The sequence below is a fragment of the Tenrec ecaudatus genome, chromosome 4, assembly GCF_050624435.1.
Source record: "Tenrec ecaudatus isolate mTenEca1 chromosome 4, mTenEca1.hap1, whole genome shotgun sequence".
Classification (NCBI taxonomy): domain Eukaryota; kingdom Metazoa; phylum Chordata; class Mammalia; order Afrosoricida; family Tenrecidae; genus Tenrec; species Tenrec ecaudatus.
In genome coordinates, this window is record NC_134533.1 from 51,988,772 (window position 1) to 52,013,567 (window position 24,796).

Sequence of the window (24,796 nt, forward strand, 5' to 3'; positions counted from 1 at the left end):
AGCATGGAGGAAAGGTACGGGTTTATTAAGAATGGTTTTACTTCCAAAGGCACGGTTGAATTTGTGTTCTTCGTCAGCAGGTGCACTGTTCCACTTTGTGATGGGTCATTCAGAAAGTGACGGGAGGGGGTTCCATTGAGAATAGGAAGGAGACAGAGAGCTTGAGGAAGGTGTGTGGCAGCATTCTGAACTGTGGGGGTGGACCAGGGAGTCCCTGAGACTGTCCACTTCTAGGATCATCTTCCTGTCTTCCCCTGCTTCATCCTAAGAATGTAAATCTACTTCCATGGTGAGCAAATGGCTGCTTTCCTTCCTTCGGGAGTATGAACAAACATACATGCTTCCCCAAACCGAAGTGCTGCTCTGCAGTTTGACTTGATCTGAGTAGGGCTGGGTGAACATGCCAGACCCTAGTGTGCTTTCCCCAGCGCTGACTCTAGCAGAGACCTTCAAAGACCTGCCCTCCTGCTTCTCCCCTGATCTTCGGATACCACGGGGGACCCCAGACTGAGTCGTTAGGAGAATATAACCAGCACACGTAACCCCCTCAAACTGTCAGATTTTTCCATTAGTTTACGATTTTTTTATCTAGGAATTCCGTCCCCAAAGCTGTGATAGCACCTCCCACATGACTTAAGTCAGTGAATTGAGATGTATTCTGTCTTCTGGGTTCTGGGAGACTTTCTATAGAATGAATATTAATTCTTTTTTATTATTTTAAGAGTTGTATGGACATGTAATTTGCATAGCATAAATTCAGTGGATCAACTATATGCACCCTATAATTAGCTGCCTATTTCTCTCCAGCCTCTGCTGTCAGAACACTATGGAACTATTAATCTCGTTACTGTCTCTGTAGACTTACCTATCCTGGATTTCAAATACAGAAAATTATACTAAACAAACAAAGGCAACAACACCCCCCTTCCCCAAACAAAAGAAAACAAAAAAACTCTCATACACAGAGAAAATCCCCAAACTAAAAGAATGCAGAAAATAATAAAAATTGAAAAATGAATCAAGAGGGGAAAACAAATAATAAAATGTTAAAATTTAACCTATCAGAAGGAAGCCTGGTGGTGTAGTGGTTACATGTTGAAATTGATCTGCAGGTTGCCTGTGCACAATCACCAGCCTCTCAGGAGAAAGACTGGGTGTGCATGGTTACAGTCTTGGAAACGCATGGGGCAGTTGTTCCCTCTCCCTTACGGTCACTATGAGTCAGTATTGACTTGATAGCAGTGAGTTTGATACTGGGTTTTGGTATATGTCATGAATCTAAGTAATTGAAAAGAATGCTGGAAATATTGAAAGCAGAAGAACAAATTGTAAATGAGTCAAAAAGGAGATCAACTACTTTATTTTCAATTGAGATTTTTCAGTTTTACTTTATTATTGTTGGCAGTTTTTTCTTTCCTTTTATTTTTGGGGTGTTTTCTGTATATGAAATCCAGGAGAGTGAGTCGATAGAGGCACAACGGGATTAATGGTTCTTGGGAGTAAGGCAGGGGAGGTTTCTGGGGTGGGGTGGGAAGGTAGGGTCCTAACAGTGAGTACAAGAAAGAGGAAAATGTTCTAAACTTCATTGTGACAGTGATCATGCAATTCATGTTATGATCAACCACTGAAATGTAGGATCTATGGATTATGAGACAATAAAATTGCTTTCACAAAGGAGGTCAAAGGAAAAACGGGTAGATTTTAACCTGATTGCATCTACAACAATCCACTTTGTGTTGCACTCCGCATGACAGCCAAGCTGTGCCCAGCCCTGCTCTATGCCCAGAGAGGGTTCATGTGCATTTCCCCGCACTAGGAAATCAACAAATAAACCCTGGAACAACTGTCAAATGAATTGAAAGGGAGAACAAAATACAAGGCTTTTCCCATCATTGGACTATGGCCAAAGGCAGTTCACCAGAGGCCTAACCCATATTAGGACCCTGCAGATGAATTTGGGGCTTCACAGTCACCCCTCAGCTTCTGCAAACCAGGTGCTCACAATTTAAGCTCTGATACCATTCCCTGCTTCAGATTTGGATTTTATTATTTATCATCTCTGGTTAACACCGGCTGGTGTACTACTACTACTACTACTACTACTACTACTACTACTACTACTACTACTACTACTACTACTACTACTACTACTACTTCTTCTTCTTCTTCTTCTTCTTCTTCTTCTTCTTCTTCTTCTTCTTCTTCTTCTTCTTCTTCTTCTTCTTCTTCTTCTTCTTCTTCTTCTCCATGTGTAAGAACGAGCTTGATATCAAGACATAATTATCCATCAGGAACACATCCCAGCTCAGACCACCTCAAGTCCATTAGTGTGATGCTAGTCCCTAAGTGCCTCTGCAGATTCACTACAGACACAGCCATGATGCAGAATGCAGGGAGAGCACAGGCCAGTGGGTCCAGGAAGGTCAGGAACCCCCGGCTGTGGCAGCTCTCAGGGCGACCCAGCAGGAAGGTAAGGGCAGAGAGAGAATCATGTCCACTTGAAATGATGCAAGTGCCACACCTTGCAATTGCTCTAGGCTCATGGGAAGTGAAACATTTTGGTTATTGGACAATTTCTTTGGTTATTCTTATCTGTAATTGCTAAAAGGAATATAAGTGAAATTAAACTGAATCTTCTGGCCCCTGCTTGCTGGTTACACCGTGCTGAGGCCCCCTGAGACCAAATGTGTATGAATGGGATAGTTTAGATAAGTAACCATTGAATTTACATGTTTTATTTAAAAGGTGTTTACAATTATATGTTATTTAGTGGGATCATATTGACTTCTTCTACCTATAGACTTAATGTGTGCTAGAAATAAACACTGTAAATTATGATTAAGGAGAACTAGAAAATTCCCATTTCAGCTATTACCATTATATTTCATTAAAGGGGACTTGGGGATTGCCAAAAGGGAGAAGATTTTATTTTATTTTTTAAGATCATCTTACTGGGGGCTCTTACAACTTTTATAACAATCCATACATCAATAGTGTCCTTTTTTATAATCATTTTATTCTGGGATCTTACAACTCTTATCACAATCCATACATCCATCCATTGTGATAAGCACATCTGTACATTTCTTGCAATCATCATTCTCAAAATGTTTGCTTTCCACTTGAGCCCCTAATATCAGCTCATTTTTCTCCATCCCTCCCCACCCCCTTCCCTCATGAACCCTCCATAATTCATACATCATTATTATTTTGTCATATCTAACACTGTCCGGCATCTCCTTGAACCCACTTGTCTGTTTCCATCCCCCAGGGTGGAGAAAATAAATAGATCTTTATAATTGGTTCCCCCTTTCTACTCCACCTTCCCTCCACCCTCCAGGTATCACCATTCTCACCATTGGTCCTGAAGGAGTCATCTGGTCTGGATTCCCTGTGTTTCCATTTCTATGTGTAACAATGTACATCCTCTGGTCTAGCCAGATTGGCATATGATAGTGGAGGGAGGAAGCTTTTAAGAACAAGAGGAAAGTTGTATCTAATTTGTTGCCACCCTGAACCCTGGCTGGCTCGTCTCCTCCCTGCAAACCTTCAGAAAGGGGTTGTCCAGTTGCCTACAGATGGCCTTTGGGTCTCCATTCTGCACTCACCCTCATTTACAATAATATGATTTTTGGTTCTTTCATACCTGATTCCTTCAACACCTTGTGGTAACACAGACTGATGTGCTTCTTCCATGTTGGCTTTGTTCCTTCTGAACTACATCGCCGCTTGTTTATCTTCAAGCCTTTAAAATGCTGTATCTTTTGATAGCCGGGGACCATAAGCTTTCTTCACCACATTTGCTTATGCACCCTCTTTAAGACAAACTTTTAAGATAGCTCGGCACTATCTCCTTTCTTCACCACCCTTTGCAACAGCACCCATATCTTCAGCAAGTTCTCCATGAGGGCAAACATGGAGCAAGACTGCATCATTAGAACAGATTGTTCTTAGATTAAGGCTAGAATTAATTGTGAGCCTAAATCCATCCATATATCAATGGTTTTAAATCTCTCTGATTCATTTTAGAGACTTAATTAACACTTTATGATATAGAATATTATCTACCATCCACTTGGAGAATAAGGTAATTCTTTTAATAGTGTTATTAATTTAACCATGGTATAAAGTTTAAAACTCTGATACAATTTTCTTCTCTGATCTTGGGTTTTATTATTGGCAATCCTTGCATCACACAAGCAGTTGTGCTTCTTCCATATGAGTTTAGCTGACACCTAAATTAGATGGCTGCTTATTGTAAGAGAGGCTATTGAGACCCTTACATTATTCTTCCTGAGAGCCAGGCACTATCTGGTTCCTTCACCACACTTTGCTCCAGCGCCCATATCACCAGTGACCCCAACATAAGGGTAAGAATTGAGCAGGGCAGCATCAAGAGAATAGGTTGTTTAAGGTTAGAGCTTATGGCTAATATAAGCTCAAAATCCATTAGTCTGTCTAGAGTTTATCTATTTTGTGTTCTACTTTTGTGGCAGTATTATTAGCTTTTTGAGATACAAGTCACCTCCATGGAGCCCTTGATAATTCAGTGGATTTAATAATAGTATCATTAAACCAGCCAGTGGCAAACACTTGAAACCAACTCAGTGGCACCTAACAAACAACATTGGGATAAGGGGGCGGGGCTATGTTCATATATGAGAAAGCTTGTTAAGCTAAAATAAAAGGATGTTCAAGTATATTGATTTAAAATTTTAAGTGACTGAATCCTGTGTAAGAAAACAATGAGCATTAGCCACAGGGCACAAAATTCAATAATATGAACTACATGAACTAGATCTTCAGAAGTAAGACATGTCTTTATTAAAGTAGAAATACATGTGAACGTGGCAACCATATGGGAGCCTTGAGTGGCCTATTACTGCCTAACCGCCAAAGCAAGAGGTTTGAACTGAATGAAGCCCAACGCCCTCTAAATCCACAACCTTGGGGTAGCAACCCTCCCCTCCACTCACTATAGTAGTGCAAGGCCTCCAACTTTGTCCTTTGAGTTTCTTTTTGGGGTTATTTATGGAATGATCATGGAGTTATTTACTTATCCTGGATTTCTTTCTTTCCCATAAGATGTTTGTAATTAATTTTTCCATTTCTTTTGAGAACCGAGTTGGGATTTTGATTGAATTACATTGTAGCCATAGATTGCTTCAGGTAGTGTTGACATTTTCAGTATATTAACAGTTCCTACATGAACTTGGGATATTTCCTCATTTGTATAGGTATCTTTTGGTGTCTTATAATACTGCTCTGTAGTTTTCTTTATACAGGATTTGAGTGTCAGTTTTGATGAACTGTCTGTTCATGCATTTTGATTACTTTTTTACCGAGGTCGTTTGTTATTTTCTTATGGAGGTGTTACAAAATCTTTGGATTTTGTGTCATTGCTAAATAAATTTTTCCAATCTGTAGGCTCTCGTTTTGCTCTTTTGATGAAGTACTTTGATGCTACGGCAAGTAAGGATAAACTGAAGGTCACCCAACATTTATTGCAGCAGTCCCTTGAGAGGGAACCGCCAGAATTACGGGCCAGCTTCAGAAGAGGTTGTGGAACAACGGGTGACATTACTGTGCAAGTCTGGGTGGACTAGGGAAACAAATTTATAAACATTCTTATGTGTATAAGAAAGAGCTTTACATGAAGGGTAATTGTATATTAAGAGACATCCCAGCCCAGTCCTAATCACGTCCATAAGTCAGATATTAGCCCATGTGTCCAATATTAGTTCATAAATTCCTCTTTAAACTTATGCAGCTATACAATCATGCCAAATGCAGGAAGGTCACAGGTCAGTGGGTGCAAAGTCTTGTGGATTCGGTGGTGGTGGAAGACATCTCTGCACTGGAGTGGGCATCCATGTGGTTCCTCCAGCTCGAGAGCCCTGGCTGCCATCAGTGTGTCTCCATGTGACTTGTCAACAGGAATACCAAGCTGAGGATCTGTGTGTATCTGGCCTCCAGTGAGCTATTTATCATCTTATTACTTCCAAATGAGGCCATCAAGCTGCAACCTGATGGACAGGCTAAACTCCCCCCTTCACTCACAATAATCACAAGACAACAGATTATGTAACTGCGACAATTGCTGATGTCAGATTGGTCTTGGCTGAAAGCACAGACTACCACAAAGATGTTAACTTGTGTGTTTTGAAAATCATTTTATTGGGGCTGTTTACTTGTGTTTTATTGCTTATGCAAAGATATTCAGCTGTGTGGCATACCTTGAAAAGAATGGAAATTCCAGAACACTTTTTTGTGCTCAGGTAGAACTTGTACTTGGATCAAGAGGCAGGTGTGAGAACAGAACAAGGGAATACTGTATCTTTTAAAATCAGGAAAGATGTGTGATGGGGTTGTATTTTCTCACCATAATTGTTCGAACTGTGTGCTCAGCAAATAATCAGAAAATCTGCCTACTGTGAAGAATAATATGGCATCCGGATTGGAGGAAGGTCTATTAACAACCTGAGATATGCAGATGACACAACCTTGCTGGCTGAGTGAGGAGAACTTAAAGAACTTGCTGATGGAGATCAAGGATTGTAGCCTTAAATATGGATTACAACTCAATGTAGAGAAGGCCAAGATTTTTACCACTGGACCAAGAGATGACATCATGATGAATGGAGCAAAGATTGAAGTTTTCAAGGATTCCATCTTGCTTGGATCTGCAATCAATGCTCATGGAAGCAAAAGCCAACAGATCAAAAGACATGTTGTATTAAGCAAATCTGCTGCACAAGGCCTTTTGGAGCATTGAAAGGCAAGATTGTTACTTTGAGAACTAACCTTCCCCCTACCCAAGCCATGGTATTTTTAAATGCTTCATGTGCTTGTGAAAGTTGGATATTGAATGAAGAACAGGAGAAGGATCTGTGCGTGTGAGTTGTGTTGCTAAAGAAGAATATTGAGAGTACCTTGGGCCATTAAAGAACAAACTGGCCTGTCTTGGAAGAAGTACAGCTAAAGTGCTGCTTAGAGGTTAGGAAGGCTAGACTTCATCTTACACACTTTGGACATATTATCAGAGGAGACTAGTCCCTAGAGGAGGACATCTGCTTGGTAAAGTGGAGGGGAAAAAAAGAAGAAGCCCCAATGAGCTGGATGGCACCGTACCTGCATCAATGGGCTCAGGCATAGGAGCAGTCGTAAGGATGGCACAGACCATGCGGTGTTCCATTCCGTTGTGCATACAGTTGCTATGGGTTGGAACCAACTCTACGGCACCTAACAAGGACCTCTATCCCTGCACCCTGTCAGGCTGTGTTTCCCACTTTTTGGTTGGATCTTTTTTTTTCTTTTTGAAGCATTGCAATGCTCCACCAGTTTCAGAGATTAATCCTTTCTCCATGTGTCCTTGCTGAAGATTTTCCCGTCTGTCGGCTCTCTTTTTACCTTTTGATGAGTTCTTTTGATGCACATACATGTGTTGCTTTTAGTAGTTCCCAGTCATCTATTCTGTCGTCTACAGTGCGTCTTTCTTTCATCATATTTGGTAGCATCTCTACTAGTAAGCCCAATACCCCATGCACATTGCTTCCCAAATGAAAGTGCTGGTAAGAAGCTAGGTTCCACTGGTTTCCTTGCTTTAAAGCAGTCTTCCCCTTTGTTTATCAGCTTGATTGCCAGATGGAAGCAGATTGACCCACTGACATAGCTGAAGAGAATTTAATGAAGGTCCAATTGACACGGGAGAGCATTGGTGAGGGAAAGGCTACCACGGATGATGAAGTGGCCAAAGATGAGACATTTGGGGAAGTTCTTGGCATCATTAGGCATCAGGGGTAAGGGGAAATTCACCTGTTGACCCCTGGTCATGAGTTTTGTCTGAGTCCTGCGTGGCATTGCAATGAGGTATTGAATGCAGTCGAGGAGGAGGGAGTGCCTTGAGAAGTTGTAGCCGTCACTGTAGCAGAAGCCCACCACAGAGGGCTGTGTTCTGCGGGGGAATCACGCTGTCACTGCCTGCTAACTATCACTGAGGAAGGAGATAGCCAAGAGATGAAAACTTAAGCTAACCTTCACTTTGGGCCTAACAAAAGAGAGATCCTTCAAATCAGGGTCTCCCCTGGCCTTTCCTTAGGCAGGAGCCCAAGAGGGAAAACTCTCAGCAGGAAGTTCAAGCACCATCTCCAGCTGAGGTGTATGTAGGGTAGAGAAAAAGGTAAAGAGATCTTGATGGCAAGAAACATCAACAAAATCCACCTCAGAAAAGGGAGATAATGGACAGTGTAAGACATGAAATCACAATAGTAATATATAATTGATCGAGGATTCATGAGGGTGGGAGAAGAAGGGGCAAAAGACACTCAAGTAGAAAGAAATGATTTGGAAATGTTGATGGCAACATACGTACAAGTGTACTTAATACTATGGATGAGAGATTGTTAAAAGATTTGTAAGGCCCCCCCATAAAATGATTCATTTAATAAAAACAAAACAAAAAAAATCCATCACACATAATTATATCTTCACCACAGTATGTATTTCCTGGACTCACTCCATTTCAATGTGATTGGATTAATTTCTCACTGTATATAATAAAGTTGTATATTGAGTTGTTTTCTGTTTGCATCTTTTTTCTTTACTGTCACTTTATTGGGACAATATCTCACTAAAATACTTCAAGGTATTTTCAAATACCTTGAAATTGAATGTAGTAAAATAAGGAATAAACAGGTATTTCTAAATGTGGTTGTTTCAGTCTGGGTAGACTAGAGTAAGAAATCCATGGAAACTCATATGTGTATAAGAGAGAGTTTTATACAAAGGGTAACTGTACATTAAGAAAGCATCCTAACCCAGTCCAGATCAAGTCCATAAGTCAGATATTGGCCCATATGTCTGGTCCCACTCTACAAAGTCCTCTTCAGACTCATGAAACATATGCAATGACAGGAAGGTCACAGGCATGTGTGTGGGGAGTCTGGTTAATCCAGTGGCATTGTAAGCATCCCAGCGGTGGCAGGGGTTTCCACACGGCTGTTCCTGCCACCAGGGCTGCATCAGGGTAGGTTCATGTGGCTTCTCCAGCTCCCAGGGCATGGAGTCTACCAGCGTAGTGCCATGTGTCTTGTCAGTAGAGTGTCTCCAAGGGTGTAACTAGAGAGAGAGATAGTGTCTTCCACCTCCAAAAAGGAATACCGGATTTCCCAGAATTCTCAGGAGAAGGCCATGCCCACACAGGGGCCCTATTGGCCACGACACACTAGACTCCACCCCTTCTCTCTTAATCCTTTTAAGTCCCAAATGGACACCAGATTACGTAACTACCACAGAGAGACAGTGATTTACTTGGGATGGCTCATCTGGAGTAGCATACTAAGTTATGTATTGGCTACTCACTGTAAGACCAACAGTTTGAATCTACCGACCACTATGCAGGAGAAAGATGAGTCTCTCTCCTCATTTATAGTCTCGGAAGCTCAATCGAACCGTTGTCTGTTGTATTATCGGGACACTATGGGTCAGAATAGAGGAATCCTGGTGACATAGTGGTTATGAGTTGGGCTGAGTGTGATCAGCAAGGTTGGTGGTTTGAAACCACGAGCTTCTCAGTGAGAGAAACACAGAACTTTATTTCTTCAAATAATTTTTATTGGTGGCCTTATAGCTCTTATAACAATCTATAAATCAATTGTATCAAGCACATTTGTACATATGTTGCTATCATAATTTTCAAAACATTTTCTTTCTACTCAAACCCTGGGTATCAGCTCCTCTTTTATCCTTCCTCACCAGCGCTCGTGACCCCTTGATAAATTATTACTATTTGCATATCTTACACTGACCACTGTCTCCCTACTCACACATTTCTGTTGTTTGTCCCCCTGGTGTGTGCGTCTATGTGTGTGTGTGTGTGTGTGTGTTATACATTGATCATTTTGATCAGTTCCCCTTCTTCCTCCATCAACCCTCTACCCCATGGTATCACTATTCCCTTTATTGTTTCTGAGGGTTTATCTGTCCTGTATTCCATGTGTCAAGAGCTCTTATTTGTACCAGTGTACATGCTCCAGTCCAGCCGTATTTGTAAGGTAGAACTGCTCTCATGATACTGGGTGGAGGGGGAGGCTGGTGGAAGATGCATTAAAGAACTAGAGGAATGTTATGGGTTTGGTCAGTACTATACTGCACCCTGGATGGCTCATTCCCTTCCTTGTGAACCTTCTGTGAGGGGATGTCCAATTATCTACAGATGGACCTTGGGTCTCCTCTTTGACCCTAATTTGCATTGATATCATTGGTTTTTTGTTTGTTTTTGGTCTGATGCCTGCTAGTTGATTCTGTCAACATCTTGTGATCATGCAAATAATTTTGACCTTGCCAGTGTAGGGGGTCAGCTGCACATGTGAATGGGGGGAAAGTAACCAAGTCATGAGCATGCCAAATCCAAACTAGAATAAAAAAGAATGATGACACGAATCCAGAAATGAGAGTGCCGTGTTTTGGGAAAGAGCCTTAGTTTTTGACATTTTAGATGCATCAATCCAGATCTAATAAACTCTTCCCTTAATCAAGTCACATACCAGTAAAATGGGTTTCTCTAAGAGCTTCCAAAGGAACAAACATCATGTAGTCAATATTGAAATGGTGGAGGGCTGAACATGACCTACTCTGACTTGACACAGGGGAGGATGAATCAGTCCAAGGCCAATGCCTATGAAGCTGATGTCAGACATGCCTCCACCCTCCAACCCTACTTGCCAATTCTGACACCTTCCATCCCTTTCAAGGTACTCTAGACTTCTCTACTCTGCTCAATAATTCATTTCAATGGTTACGCAGAACTCACAAACAAAACCCGTGATCAGGGAGGTTAAAAGGTTACAAGTGAGCATCAGAATTTCAGGATACAGTTCTATTAGTCAGGAGCACTTCTCTCTGGTCCTTCGCCTTTGCCCTGCTAGAGCAATGTTACAAAGGTCCTTTCTTACTGCCAATAAGTTCCCAAAGGACACTCTACTCCACAATAAGTTTCAGTCCAGATACGTGCCTCTAACTCTGTGGGTCTGCAAACGCATTTCCTCTGATTAAGTGCCTGGAAGCAACCCACACCATAATCGAAGCCCAGTTTGAAGTCAGGAGACTTTCTTGATTTGTGGGCCAGGAACCCTGCTACCCTGTCTGTATCCTCTTGGTAGTGCCAACTCTGCTGCTGCCACCACTTCTGTGACATCACTGCTGTCTGCCTCCTGGACTGAGGAAGTTCAGTTCCCAAGTTTTTTAAGTTCCAAAGGACAGACTCCTCTCCTGCCTCTTCCTTCTTAAAGGTAGTGAGATCTACCCTTCCTGCTTCTGAGCTGGCCTGTTTTATGTCCAGCAAGATGACAAACTTGGCCACTTCCCATGTTACAGTTCCAAAACGTTGGAATTAACCCTGTTAACAATCACAATGGAATTTATAATCCTATCAGTAACTTCCCACATTTTCTGTTACCCATCCCCATGAGGAAAAAAAGGGAAACCCAATGTACAAAGAATATGGCTACCAACCACCACTGCCACTGGGTCAATTCTGACTCATGACATCAAAACTAAACTCCCTTCCATTGGGTCATTGCCAATTGACTCAACTTGGGGGGTCACATCCAGACTCTGCCAGTGTCCGCGTGCGTCCTGGAGCAAGTCCACCAGCCTCCTTGTGCTTCACATTCCCTTCTCCGTCAACTGGAGAGGCTACTAGTACTTAGTTCACGGAGTTCTTAACAATATGTCTATGGGAAATTCTTGGTGAGCGCTCAATCAACTTCCGTTATGCACCTTCTCAAGCTGGAATGCCCATGGGCATCTCTTTTCGTCCACAACCCTGAGCATTTTAGACATAAACACTCTTTCTAGTTCCAACACTGAACAGAACAATTGTGAGGATGGCAAACAGCCAGACAGTGCTTCCTTCTGTTGTTCAGGTGATTGCTATGAGTCTGACCAACTAACAGGCTCCTAACAACCACCACCAAAGTACAGAAGGAATGCTGGCCCTTGAGCCCCGTCACTGTCCTAGACGTGTAGACTGGAACATGATAAGGCCTTAGGAAGGTGATTGGACCACAGAGTAGTCCCATCTCAGAAAGCATGTGCAGGAAGAAGACAGTGTTAGAGACATTGAGAACCTGCCCCCTCTCTCCAAACAAAACAGAACAAAACCTCACTTCCATCGACTGATGGCAATTCATGAGGACCCTATAGGTCAAGGTAGAACTGGTCCTGTGAGTTTCTGGGTCATGGGAGTAGAAAGCCCAATGTGTCCCCTCTAGAGCTGCTAGTGGTTTCAAGCTGTCGACTTGGAGGTTAATAGCCCACTGCATAATCCCTACACAAACATGTACCCCAGCCTTAAAGTCCTTCATCCTGTGAGCCTCCGTTCCCATGCAGGAGGACGGTGCTGAGACTCAGTGACCATTCAGAAGGTGCTCAACTCTTGTTTCCGTTCCAGGACCACCAGCGGAGGGTTTGTGAGCACGGAGCCTTCTTCCACAGACTGGGGGAACCCACTCTCAACAATGGATGAAGGTGACCCTACGTTTCAGGAAGACTTTGACACGATCAACATGCTATATCTGACCTGCAACTGTCTAACTCTTATCCTTGCACTGATTGGACTGACGGGAAACGTGGTCGTGGTCTGGCTGCTGGGATGCCGCCTGCGGAGGAACCCCTTCTCCGTCTACATCCTCCAGCTGGCCGTGGCCGACTGCCTAGTCCTCTGTACCGTGAGTGCCTCTTCCCTGATGGAAATCATCCACTTCTTCTTTCCAGGCAACATGAAGCCCCAATTACATGTCTACCACTTGGTTTTATTTCCCTACCTCATGGACTTGAGCCTTCTCAGCGCCATTGGAACCGAGCGATGTCTGTCCATCCTGTGGCCCATTTGGTACCGCTGCCATCGCCCTAGTTACACATCAGCTGTCACATGTACTCTGCTCTGGGCCCTGTCTCTGATGCTGGCCTTCCTGGACTGGGTCTACTGTCAGGACATTGACACTTACATGGCAAGGCAATTGTGTCCGTCATTCGAGTTTGTCCTTGCCACGTGGCTGTTTTTCTTATTTGTGGTTCTCTGTGGGTCCAGCCTGGCTCTGCTGGTGAAGGTGTTCTTTGGCTCCCGGAGGAGGAAGCTGACCAGGCTCATTGTGACCATTCTGATCACCGTGTTGGTGTACCTACTGTGTGGCCTGCCCTTCGGCATTCGTTGGTTTATATTACCCTGGATCAACATAAATATGGAGATGATTTTTTCTTTCTTCTCTCTGTTTCTCTCCTGTGTTAACAGCAGTGCCAACCCCATCATCTACTTCTTCGTTGGCTCCTTTCGGCAGCGGCAGCAGCGGCTTAAGTCAACTCTCAGGATGGTTCTCCAGAGGGCACTGCAGGACACTCCGGATGGTGAGGAATCTGGAGGAGCCCCCCAGCTGGAACCCCCGGAGCACACAGAGAGCAGTGGGGTGTAGTGCGGAGAGCCTCTGCTTCCATCAGACCAAGCTGTGACTTTGGAGTCCACTTTGTCCCCATCAAGCTGCATGATTTTCTTAATTTTTGTCACTCTCATGCCTCTGTTCACAAGATGGTTCAGATAATGTGCCTCCTTGTGATGGTTCAAGAGGAAAGTACCCACTAAACCAACCCTGAGTGCGCTGTCTCAAGACCTGATCCACTCAGGGGCCTCCCAGCTTCCTCAAGGGGAAGTTACTAGTTATGGGGTTGGACGGCTTGTCTAGGCCAGCAAATTGGCAAGACAGCTAGATGGACAGCTGACTGGAAGAGAATCACATTTGTACCCATTCCAATGAAAGGTGGCCCAACAGATTGCTCACATTATGGAACAATATTATTAATATCACAAACGAGTAAAATTTTGCTGAAGATCATCCAGTAATAGTTATAGCAGTACATTAGCAGGGAGCTGCCAGGGATTCAGGCCAGGGTATCATTGCCAATGCTCAGGCTAATCTTAGCTGAAAGCAGAGAATTTCAGACATATGTTTAATAGTGTTTTACTGATTACACCAAGGCATTGGATTGTGTGGATCATTACCAACTATAGACTGCCTTAAGAATGGGTATTCCAGAACATTGCATTGTGTTCATGTAGAATTGCTACACGGATCAAGAAGCAGTTTTGCAAATACAATAAGGAGATATTGCATGTTTTAAAAGCAGGAAAGGTGTGTGTGACACGGTTGTTCCTTCTGACCATACTTATTCCATCTGCATGCTGAGCATATAAACTGAGAAGTTGGATTATATAAAGAAGAATGTGACATCAGGACTGCAGGGAGGTTTATTAACAACCTGAGATATGTACAGGTGACACAGACACAACCTTCTTGCTGAAAATAAGGAGGACTTGAAGCACATGCTGATAAAGATCAAGGATTGCAGTCTTCAGGATGGATTGCAATCCAATGTGGAGAAGACCAAGGTTCTCACAACTGGACCAAGAGGTAGCATCGTGATAAATGGGGCAAAGATATAAGTTGTCAAGAGTTTCACCTGGCTTAGCTCTGCGATCAATGCTCATTGAAGCAGCTATCAAGAGATCAGAACACATGTTGCACTGGGCAAATCTGCTGCGCGAGACCGCTGTAGAGTGCTGACAACCAGTGGGGTTACTTTGCGGACTGAAGCACACCTGCGCAAAGCAGGGTCCTTTCAATTGCCTCGTATGCATGTGAAAGTTGGACATTGACTCAGGATGACCAAAGCAGGATCTATGAGTTTGAGGTGTGATGCTGACAAAAAGTAATGAAAAGTACCAAGCCCGGCAAGGACAGACCCATCTGTCTTGGAAGGAGCGCAGCCAGAGTGCTTCTGAGCGGCAAGGGTGGCGAGAGGCCGTCCTGCATGCTTGGGACTTGTTGTCAGGAGAGAGCCGTCTGTGAGAAGGACATCACGTTTGATAAAGCGGACGGGCAGCAAAAATGAGGAAGGCCCTCAGTGACGTGCACGGCCACACTGGCCACACCACAGGCTCCAGCACAGGAACAATGGCGAGGCTGGCGCAGGAGGGGCAGTGTTTCCTTCTGTTGTGCGCACGGTTGCTATGGGTCACAACTGGCTTCATAGCACTTAACAAGAAAACCAATTTTTTTTACATTGTTGTTGTGGCTATGAGTGTGCATTTGTACATACCTTTAAAACTGATACAATTGTGTCTTATTTCATATCCATAAAATGTTCTATAAATAGGACTTTATATGAATTGGTTGAGTGGGAACACTATATTGTGTATAGAAATTCCTCCAATTATGAACAAATTCTATTAATAAGTTCCCTTTACATTGAATTTATACACAATCTAGACAGTTAGTTATGATTCATGTCCAACATGAATAAAATGTTTGTCTCAGATATCAAATACAGTGTACCTTTCTACACGAATGCTTATTTGACAAAAGAATACAGTAGTGATGATGATGTTTTGATGCATGTTACATCACAGCCCATTCATTATGACGATGTGAATGGAGTGTGCTTTACAGGGGTTGAGGCTGTCACCGTATGTGGGTTGCGTGTTGCATGATGGACCTATGCAGCGCATGTCTGTAAGCTTCTTGGAGTAAAATGTAGATAGCACAGTGTTTGGGATTTTAATCATGCTCAGTGGACAGTTCAGGGACAGTAATGACACTCCCCCATTGTATACTCGTTGCCTTTCTCCATTTCGAACTGATCTCCATGACCCTGAAGGGAAACTGGGGGATAATTAAACAACAGTTCTCTGTTTCTCTTGGCCTCACGCCCTGACACTCCCCAGTAAACTTTAGTCTGTGTACATTTGTCTGTGCTGTGCGTGACACGGAGCATCTTTCATGTGCTTATTGGCCATTTGTGCATCCTTTGCAGAAAGCTCTGTTTACCTCCTTCACCCATTGTTTATCCGTCTGCTTGTCTTTTTGTTCTTGGGTTGTAGGATCTGTGTATGTTCTGGGATAATAAACCCACAACAGATACATAGTTTCCAAACACATTCTTTTTGTTCATTTAATAAACTCCATTAATCCCCAAAGTTATTTTATTTAGGGGGTGATCGAGGAAGGGTGGTGAAGTTGTATTTATTATTTGTGTTTTGAAATCATGTTTAACAATCCATTTTAAAAAATGTGGTTCTCAAGTTTTATCCATATGCATTCTTCTAGGAATTTTCTTGATTAGGTTCATATAATAAAAGAATTGCTGCATTTTGGGTGAGTTTTGACATGCAGTGTGAAATATAGGTCCAATTTTATTCTTTTGCATGTGGGGATCCAGCTGTTCCCGGATCACTTCTTGAAGATCTCCTTTGCTCCCTTTTGAATGGACTTAAATGGTTGACGAAAGCACATGTTCGATTTACAAGTTTTTACAATTAATCCTGTTAACGGTCACTCACAATGGACCCCTATCAGAATCACCATCCACCTTCTCTAGTCCTGAGTAAGATGGGCCCCACCGATTCCTTTTGGGGGAGTTACAAGGACCGTGGCTAGAAAAGCCGTGTCAAGCGAATTGCTGTGCCACATTCATCTGTGCTCCTTCAACTACTTCACTCCACTTGATTCTAAGGTATTTATGACAGTGAGTCATTTTTCCAATAAAGTGACAATAAAGAAAAAAGATGCAAAGAGAAAACAAAACTAATTAAAATTTTCACTAAATACACAGAAAATAACCCAATCACATTGAAATGGAGAGAATCAGAGAATAATGTGATGCTCAGACTTATATATTTGGATGGAAAAGTAGGGTGAATAGATGTGAGCGACTGAGTGTGCATATACTCATGAATATCCATAAGTTTGACAGAGGCTAGATTTTATCAGTGTGTTTACCTTTGCTACAAAAATATCAGTGAATGTGGTGGAGCAGAGAGGTGACAAAGTTATGAAAATTTTTCCATAACATAACAAAACACCTTAAGGGAATAAACTGCTGTGCCAGGGGCTCAGGAGCATAGTCTAAAGGGACACAAAGTCAACTGGCCTAAGAGATTTCACAAAGACAATGCTTTGCATCGACTGTGGTGAGTAGTTAGAGTTCTAAATGCTCCTGAGCAGCCCTCTAAGGTGTAACTGTTTGTCTTTCTTCCTTAGGAGGGAAGAAGAAGGGCAAAAGTGAATGAACTGTGGAAACAATGAGTCTAGTGGAGTCCTAGACCACACAGAGAGACAGCCTCCACAACCCTGTGGCCAGAAGAACTGGATGGGGCCCGCCTCCACAGCCAGCTTCTCCAAAAAGGATCGCATTAGAAGTTGGGGAGAGGGGATGTGGATCAAAACCCCAAGTAGCAAAAAAGCCAGGTCTACGGGTCAGATGTAGACTTCTTGAGTTTTCATGACTATGGTCCTTAGACGACCTTCAGGCCTTTCACTGACTTCATCCCCTCTGTTAGAATAATCAACCCATTAAGGTCAAAAGGATAGCATTTACCTAAGGACTATGTTTCCTAGAGGGTCAGGAGACAGGGAGGAATAGAAACAGGAAATGAAGGAGGCAGGATAGGTGATGATACATTGAGGGGATTGCAATGGATTTGTTGAAACAAAATATGTCTGGATTGGTGAATGTAAATTTATGATCAGCTTTGTAAATCTTCACATAGTTCAGAACACAAGTTAATAAAACAAATGAATAGAACATTTTCTAGCAATGACCCCCTTCTTCCAAAATGATTTTTAGTTTTGCTGATTGCAGAGGTAGGAACATCAATGTTATAAAATATGAATAATAAGAGGTATAGAAATTGAATGCCACTCCTTTACTCCAGTAGCACTCCATGCAAGAAAAACACTGTGTGTGGTTTTTGTTCCTCTTTACCCCTAGACATTGAAAGGGATATATAGGGGATCTGTACACGCTAACATAAATGGAATTATATTATAAAAATGAAAACAAACACTTGCAGCTGCAAGTACATGGAGAAGGAGCTTCCAGAAATTCAAGGAGGGTCCAGAACAGGACACGGCATGAGAGACACCATCGCTGACTTCAGAGGGATCTTGGCTGAAAGCAGAGAATACCAGAAAACCATTGTATTGGGTTATATTGACCATATAAAGGCATTTGACTTTGTAGATCGTAACAACTATGGGTAGCATTATGAAGAATGTGAATTCCAAACACTTAATTGTGCTCATGTAACCCCGACATAAGCAAGAGGCAGAACAAGATGATACCAAGCAGCACAGAACAAGGAGAAACTGCGAGGCTTAAAATCATAAACGGTGTCTGTCAGCTGAATTGGGGAAATGAAGACATTAGTCCAAATATATGATTATTAGGGCTTTACCCAAAGCATGCAATTGAAACTCACCTAATCTTTTCACAAGGTGATCTCGGGTAGCATTGTCAAGTCATCAGCTGGATAAATGGCCAGGTCACTTCCATTATTTGTTGAGGGTTGGTTCCCTAGGTCTGTGAAGGCAGGGTCTGTGCTCAGACACCATTCGGTTCCTTGGCCTTTGCCCTCCTCGACAATGTGACAAAGTTCCTGTTGCACTGCCAATAAATGTCCAAACGACCCTTCGCAACCAAAGTCCCACGAAATACATACTGAGGATAAAATGAGACGTGATGGGTCTTGTGGGGTTTTTTTGCCAGCAAGGTCTTCTTTCCTTTCTCTCTACCGGCATGCTCCCCAGCTGGAGACAACTCTTTGCCTCATTGGTGGGCTTCCTTCTGCACCTGGCTCCTGGCCGAGTACATCAGAGGGGTCTCTAACACACTCTAACCCAAGGGCAAGGAATCAAGGTCACAGGAGTTTTCCTTCTTTCTTTGGGTGCTCCCCTCCCTCAGCTGTAGCTCGTTGGCATATCTTACACCGACTGTTGTCTACTTTCACCCACGTTTCTGTGGGTTATCCCCAGCCCCTCATGGGGGTGTGTTTTGTGTCAATCATTGCAATAGGTTCCCTTTTCCTCCCCTCTTCCCTCCACCTTCTACCTACCCTGCTGGTATCACTGCTCCCATTTCTGTTCCTAGGTGTTTATCTGGCCAGGATCCCTTGTGTCATGAACTCTTATCTGTACCAGTGTGCACGCTCTGGTCTAGCCAGGACTGAAAGGCAGGGCTGGGGTCATGATGGTGGGTGGGGTAGGAGATCAAGTTAGTTTATGCCACCAAAGCCCGAGATTTGTATCTCAATATAAGAACAGTCTTTATGAATCGAGATGCAAGATGCCCTCCCAAATCTTAGCATATGGAGTTCAAGACATTATGGCTAAGTAATTTTATTTTAGGAATGGAAATTGGTTTAATATTTTAAATTCATTTAGGTCATATGCCATAATAGCAGAATAGATCAATTCCTGGGTTCCTTTCAATGGATCAGAGAAAACCCTTTAATAAAAACTGCATACCCAATTTATGACAAAACTCTTGGACTACTAATAGTAGAAGCCTCAGTGGAAAACAAAATAAATGATAAAATATTATACACTTTTCTCCTAAGACTGTGGCAAGACAAAGATATCAATTTACCACTTGTTATCCCAGTATTATCCTAGATGTTCTAGCGACTGGAATAAAGACAGAAAATGACAAGGTTTAGAAAGAATGTGCTAGAGCTCTCTTTATTTTCAGATGACACTTGCCATGTATGTAAAGACTTCGAAGCTATCTAAAACATAACATAGAAATAATACACAATCTTAGCAATGCTGAAAGATACAACAATAATAAGCAAATCCTCATTGCATTTCTATATGTCAGCAAAATAAAAATACCAAGTACAGTAGCCTTAGAAAACTCCAAATTCGAGGGTGTAAGAAGCCGGATATGTAAGGTAGAATTGGGATCATGATAGTTGGTGGGAGGGAGTGTTCAAGAACTAGAGGAAAGTTGTATGTTTCATTGTTGCTACACTGCACCCTGACTGGCTCGTCTCCTCCCCACAACCCTTCTGTAAGAAGTAACTTTGGACTGAGGCTCATAGTGGAGTTGAGTGTTATTTGGGCATTTATTGCCAGTGAGAAAGTGGTTTTGTAACATTTCCCTAACAGGGCAAAGGTGGGGGTGGGGGGGAGCGGAAGAGCGAGAAGCTCATGGCTGAGAAGAGAAGAACCAGAGAGAGATGCTCCTGAACAGAAAAGGAGAATCTGATCATTTCTGATACAAAACGGTAACCTGTTCACTTCCTTCATAAATTCCATGATCATATGTGGGATTCTGTGAGTTCGGGGTGACCACTGCAATGAATTCTTGAACTCAGCGGGGCAGTAGCAAGCACCTTGAGAGGACTGAGTGGTGTCAGAATTCGGTGGTTTATCCCATGTGTCAAAACCTATGGTTCTTCCCATTTGCTACATCCTCATTACTAGATCAGTGCTCTCTTCCTTTTTCCCCCCCTGTCTGTATGTGACAATGCACATCTCTTGTTTACTCTGTCTCCCCTTTCTCTGCGTAGATGGCCCCCTACACTGGCAGGGGGATGCAGGATTGGTTAAGGACGTAATTGACTCAGGCCTGTGGGTTCACATCCAGACTCGACCACTGGTTTCTATGAGTCCTGGAGCAAATCCCCCAGCCTCCTGGAGCGTCAGTTCCCTTCTCTGTAAACTGGAGAGAAAGACAGTACTTGGCTCACAGGGATCTTAAGAAGATGAGTACAGGAGATGCCGGGTTAAGCGCTCAGTCAGCTCCCGGTTTTCATCCGAGTGTGTATTAGTCTACATTCTCATGTTGGAATTCACACGAGCACCTATCTTTTCCTCCACAACCCTATGCATTTTGTGAACAAAGATATTCTTCTGTCTCTAATCCTCAAACTGAACAATTTTAAGAATGGATTTTCAACTGGAAGCACGTCCTTCTTTGGCTATGTGTGGTAACCAGCTCAGCCAAACCTAATTAACAACCACAAACTGGTCAGAAGGAGTGCAGGAGTCTGAGACTTGTCACCATCCCACTGAGCAAGTTCTAGACTTAAAGACTAGGGACATGGAATGGCCTTAGGGAGGTGTAGGAGGTAATTGGACCACAAAATAGTCCCATCTCCGAAGCCTGTGCTACTGCGGTGGCTTTAGACACAATGAGAACTAGAGTTGACTCCAGGTACCAGCCCCACATGCTCCACCTTTCGATGAATTACTTATTCTCTGTGAGCCTCCGTTTCCCTCCTCTGTAAAATGGAAATAGTAACTCCCACCTAGACGGGAGCCCCTGAGGCTCAATGCCAATCCAGCAGGTGTTCCCCTCTTATTTCTGTTCCAGGACCAGCGGTGGAGGGTTTCCGAGCACGGAGGCCGCGTTCACAGACCAGGGGAGCCGACCCTCAAAAATGAATAAACCGGAAGTGATGGGTCCTCTAAATGTCGACATGCAGACGGCCATCCTGGGTTTTCTGGGCGTCTTCACTGCCCTCGGCGTGCTGGCCGGAAACGCTCCTGGGCTTCCGGCTGCAGAGGAAACCCTTCTCAGACTACATCTTCAACCCGGCCGTGGCCGACTGCCTATTACTTTGCTCGCTAATTGTATTTTCCTTCATGAAACGCTTCGAGTATTTGCAATTCATCCTCTCACCTCCACCCCCCCATACCCCCCACCCCCAGATCCTCAGTCTTTTTTAAAAAAAACATTTTTTAGGGGCTCATACAACTCTTATCACAATTCACACATATATATACATCAATTGTATAAAGCACATCCGTACATTCTTTGCCCTAATCACCCTCAAAGCATTTGCTCTCCACTTAAGCCCTCTGCATCAGGTCCTCTTTTTTTTTTCCCCTCCCTCCCCGCTCCCCCCAGATGCTCAGTCTTGTTACTGTTTCTCTACGTCATGGACATGAGCCTTCTTGGCGCCATTGGCACTGAGCGATGCCTGTCCATCCTGTGCCCCATTTGGTACCGCTGCCGCTGCCCAAGGTATATGTCAGCTAGTCATGCCTACTCTGGGCCCTGCTGCTGACCACTCTGGAATGGCACTATTGTGTCGAAATTGGAACTCAGTGTCGGTTATTTGATTTCGTCCTTTCTGTGTGGCAGATTTTCCTCTTTGGGGTTCTCTGTGAGTCCAGTCGGGTTCTGCTGGTGAAGGTGTTCTATGGCTCCCAGAGGAGAAAGATGACCAGGCTCATTGTGACCATTCTGATCACTGTGTTGAGGTTGCAGCCAACTCTCAGGATGGTTCTTCAGAGGGCACTGCTGGACACTCCTGAGGGGGATGAAGCTGGCTGGAGGAGACTCCACTCAAGGAACATTGGAGCAGTCAGAGAGCAGGGTGGTGTAGTGCTTAACGCCTCTACTTGTGACAGATAGTGGTGATTTTTGAGGCCACATTGCCTCCATCAACTTGTACGATTTTTTTTTTGTTACTCTCGTGCTTCAGAGCATAACATTGGGGAGATAATATTCAAACCCACTAGTCACTCGATGGGGGGGAAATGATAGTCTGTGGCCATATGAAAGCCTTGGAAATTCTATGGGGCAGTTCTGCTCTGCCCTATAGAGGTTCTCTGAGTTGATATTTACTCAATGACAACGGGTTTTTTAATACAGTGTAGAACCAGTAGAATCTACTTTGAGAATGACTTAAAAGCTTACTGAATTACTAATTAGAATTATGTTAAATATGTAAATTAATTGAGGGGGCAATAAATGGGATTTTCATCAGAATATACCACCCATTTGACCCATGTTTTTGGTATATCATCCATCCACTATGTCTTCATTAACTTCACTCAGCAGTATGATATTGAGCTCATCTTTTGTCATATTGGAAATTGGAGTTTTCCAAGATTGTTTATCCTACCTTTATTATCTAAACAGATCTGCAGAGCTAATAATATGCACAAGACAGAGCAAAGCAACAAAACAACAACAACAAAAACAATGACAACAAAAAGAAAAGCCTGTAGATAGTTCAAGGTCTGTGTGTTGACTTTTAGGAGTGTTTTTTGGTCAAGTTTGATGGGATGCCACTCTCTGGCCCCAAAGTCTATTTTTGGTTCTCCCTCAGGACTTCCTTGTTCTGCTCCCCTTGCTATCCTGTTACACACCCTAGTGTTTTGCCTCGGTGTGGTGGGGTCAGATTGGGTGCAATTCCCCACACTGTGTCTCTAGTGTTGTCCCCCGTAGGACTATGGGTCAGTGAGGGATGTCACGTCTCATAGTAGGGTCAGCTATATGGTCCTCTCTGTGCATTGGCTGCTCTGAGCAGGGATATCATCCTCAAGGCTTGGTGGTCCAGAATGTGCTCCACTCTCTCTTCCTCCCCCTTCAGGGAGTAGAAAGTTTTAGCCAAATTACTGAGCTTGAAGGTAATTCTCTCAAAGTCACACAATGAGAAGATCCATCCATAGAATGATTCTTTAAATCTGTAGACTGTCTAAGAATTGTGTGGAACACTATCAAGGAGAGTAATATATACATGATAGAAATTCCAGAACAAGGAGAAACCAAAAAACGAAACAATCAAAAAAGGCATAGAGAAAATTGTCTAAAACTTACTGGAAAAAACTTCCCTGGCATCATGAAAGAAGGTGAGGGGGAAACATCAAGAAGCTGAAAGAACCCCAATCAGGATAGACTCTAAGAAAATCACCATGACATATCATAATTAAACTTTCTAAAGTCAAAGACAAGGAAAGAATTCTGAGAGCAACTTGAGAAAAACAAAAACTACTGACAAAGGGGAACCAATAAAACTAAGCTCAAGATTTTCAGCAGAAACCAGGCAGGCAAGAAGGTAGTGAGGTGATTGAGATGTATATATATATATATATATATATATATATTGATATTGATATATAGTTCATATATATATGAACTTTTTTTAATTACCAACTAAAAATCTTATATGCAGCAAAATTGTCCATCAAATATGAAGGATAAATCAAATATTTCCACATCAGAAGAAATTAAGGGAACTCATAAAAACAAAACTAACCTTACAAAAAATACTAAGGTGTGTTCTTTGGACAGAGAATCATCAACAACACCTGAGATCAACATATAAGACAACGCCATCTAGAAGTAAAACAAACTTAAAAGACTGAAAATAGGGAACCAGAAATATCCATTGTGATAGGTAGGTTTATTGTGCCAACCTGGCCAATAGGAACATGTGATATTAATAAGGTCACAGTTTGGCTGGAGGGCAAAGAAATGAATGGCTCAACAAGGCCTACCCCCTGTCTCGCTGGCTCTGTGGTGACTGGACCAGCGTGTGGCTGCTTTAGCTAGTTCTCTGTCTTGACTTGTGAGCTACACTATCTGTGGGACAGCCAACCCGTGTATTGTGTTGCTATGGCTTGAGGTTCCCTAGATATCTACTTCGCCATGCTGCTGGTGGCTTGAGGCTGTCAGATCCTGTCTTGCATCGCTTGAGTTCGATATCCCACCTGGGTCTGCTTCACTAAGTCCTGAGCTGCTAGCTGTTGGTGACCCTCCTTGCTGTTTGCTGCCTGTGGCTGAACTGCTTGCATTGCCCAAGGGAAGACTCCACTATCTACTTTCTTGACCTTGGACCCAGTAGCCCTCATGAGTTGAAGGATTTCCAGTATGTTAACTATTCAACATAAGTGAGTTGAACTGAGCCCTCTGTACTGCTGTGTTTGTGGACTAATTAGTGGTTATATTCCTTCATGCTATATCTATCTATCTATCTATATACAATCTCTATATCTAATCATAAGTGCCCTGGTTTTGTTTCTCTAGAGCACACTGTCTAAAACATCAATCCACAATGAAGATAGTTAAAATGTAAATAGAAGGAATAGTGTAGCTACAAAACATCGTAAAGGAGGGGAAGGTCAAGTAGATTTCAAAAGAGAACTTGGCACATTTTAAACTTGGGAAG

The 24,796-nt window shown here is 43.0% G+C and overlaps 1 protein-coding gene across 1 annotated transcript; it reads left to right on the forward strand.

Annotated features, from left to right (window-relative positions):
• Positions 1-12,518: 12,518 nt before the first annotated feature.
• On the forward strand, positions 12,519-13,469 carry LOC142445813 (mas-related G-protein coupled receptor member X1-like). The gene has a single exon (XM_075547701.1). It carries the CDS (start codon positions 12,519-12,521, stop codon positions 13,467-13,469), a length of 951 nt encoding a protein of 316 aa, XP_075403816.1.
• Positions 13,470-24,796: the final 11,327 nt, after the last annotated feature.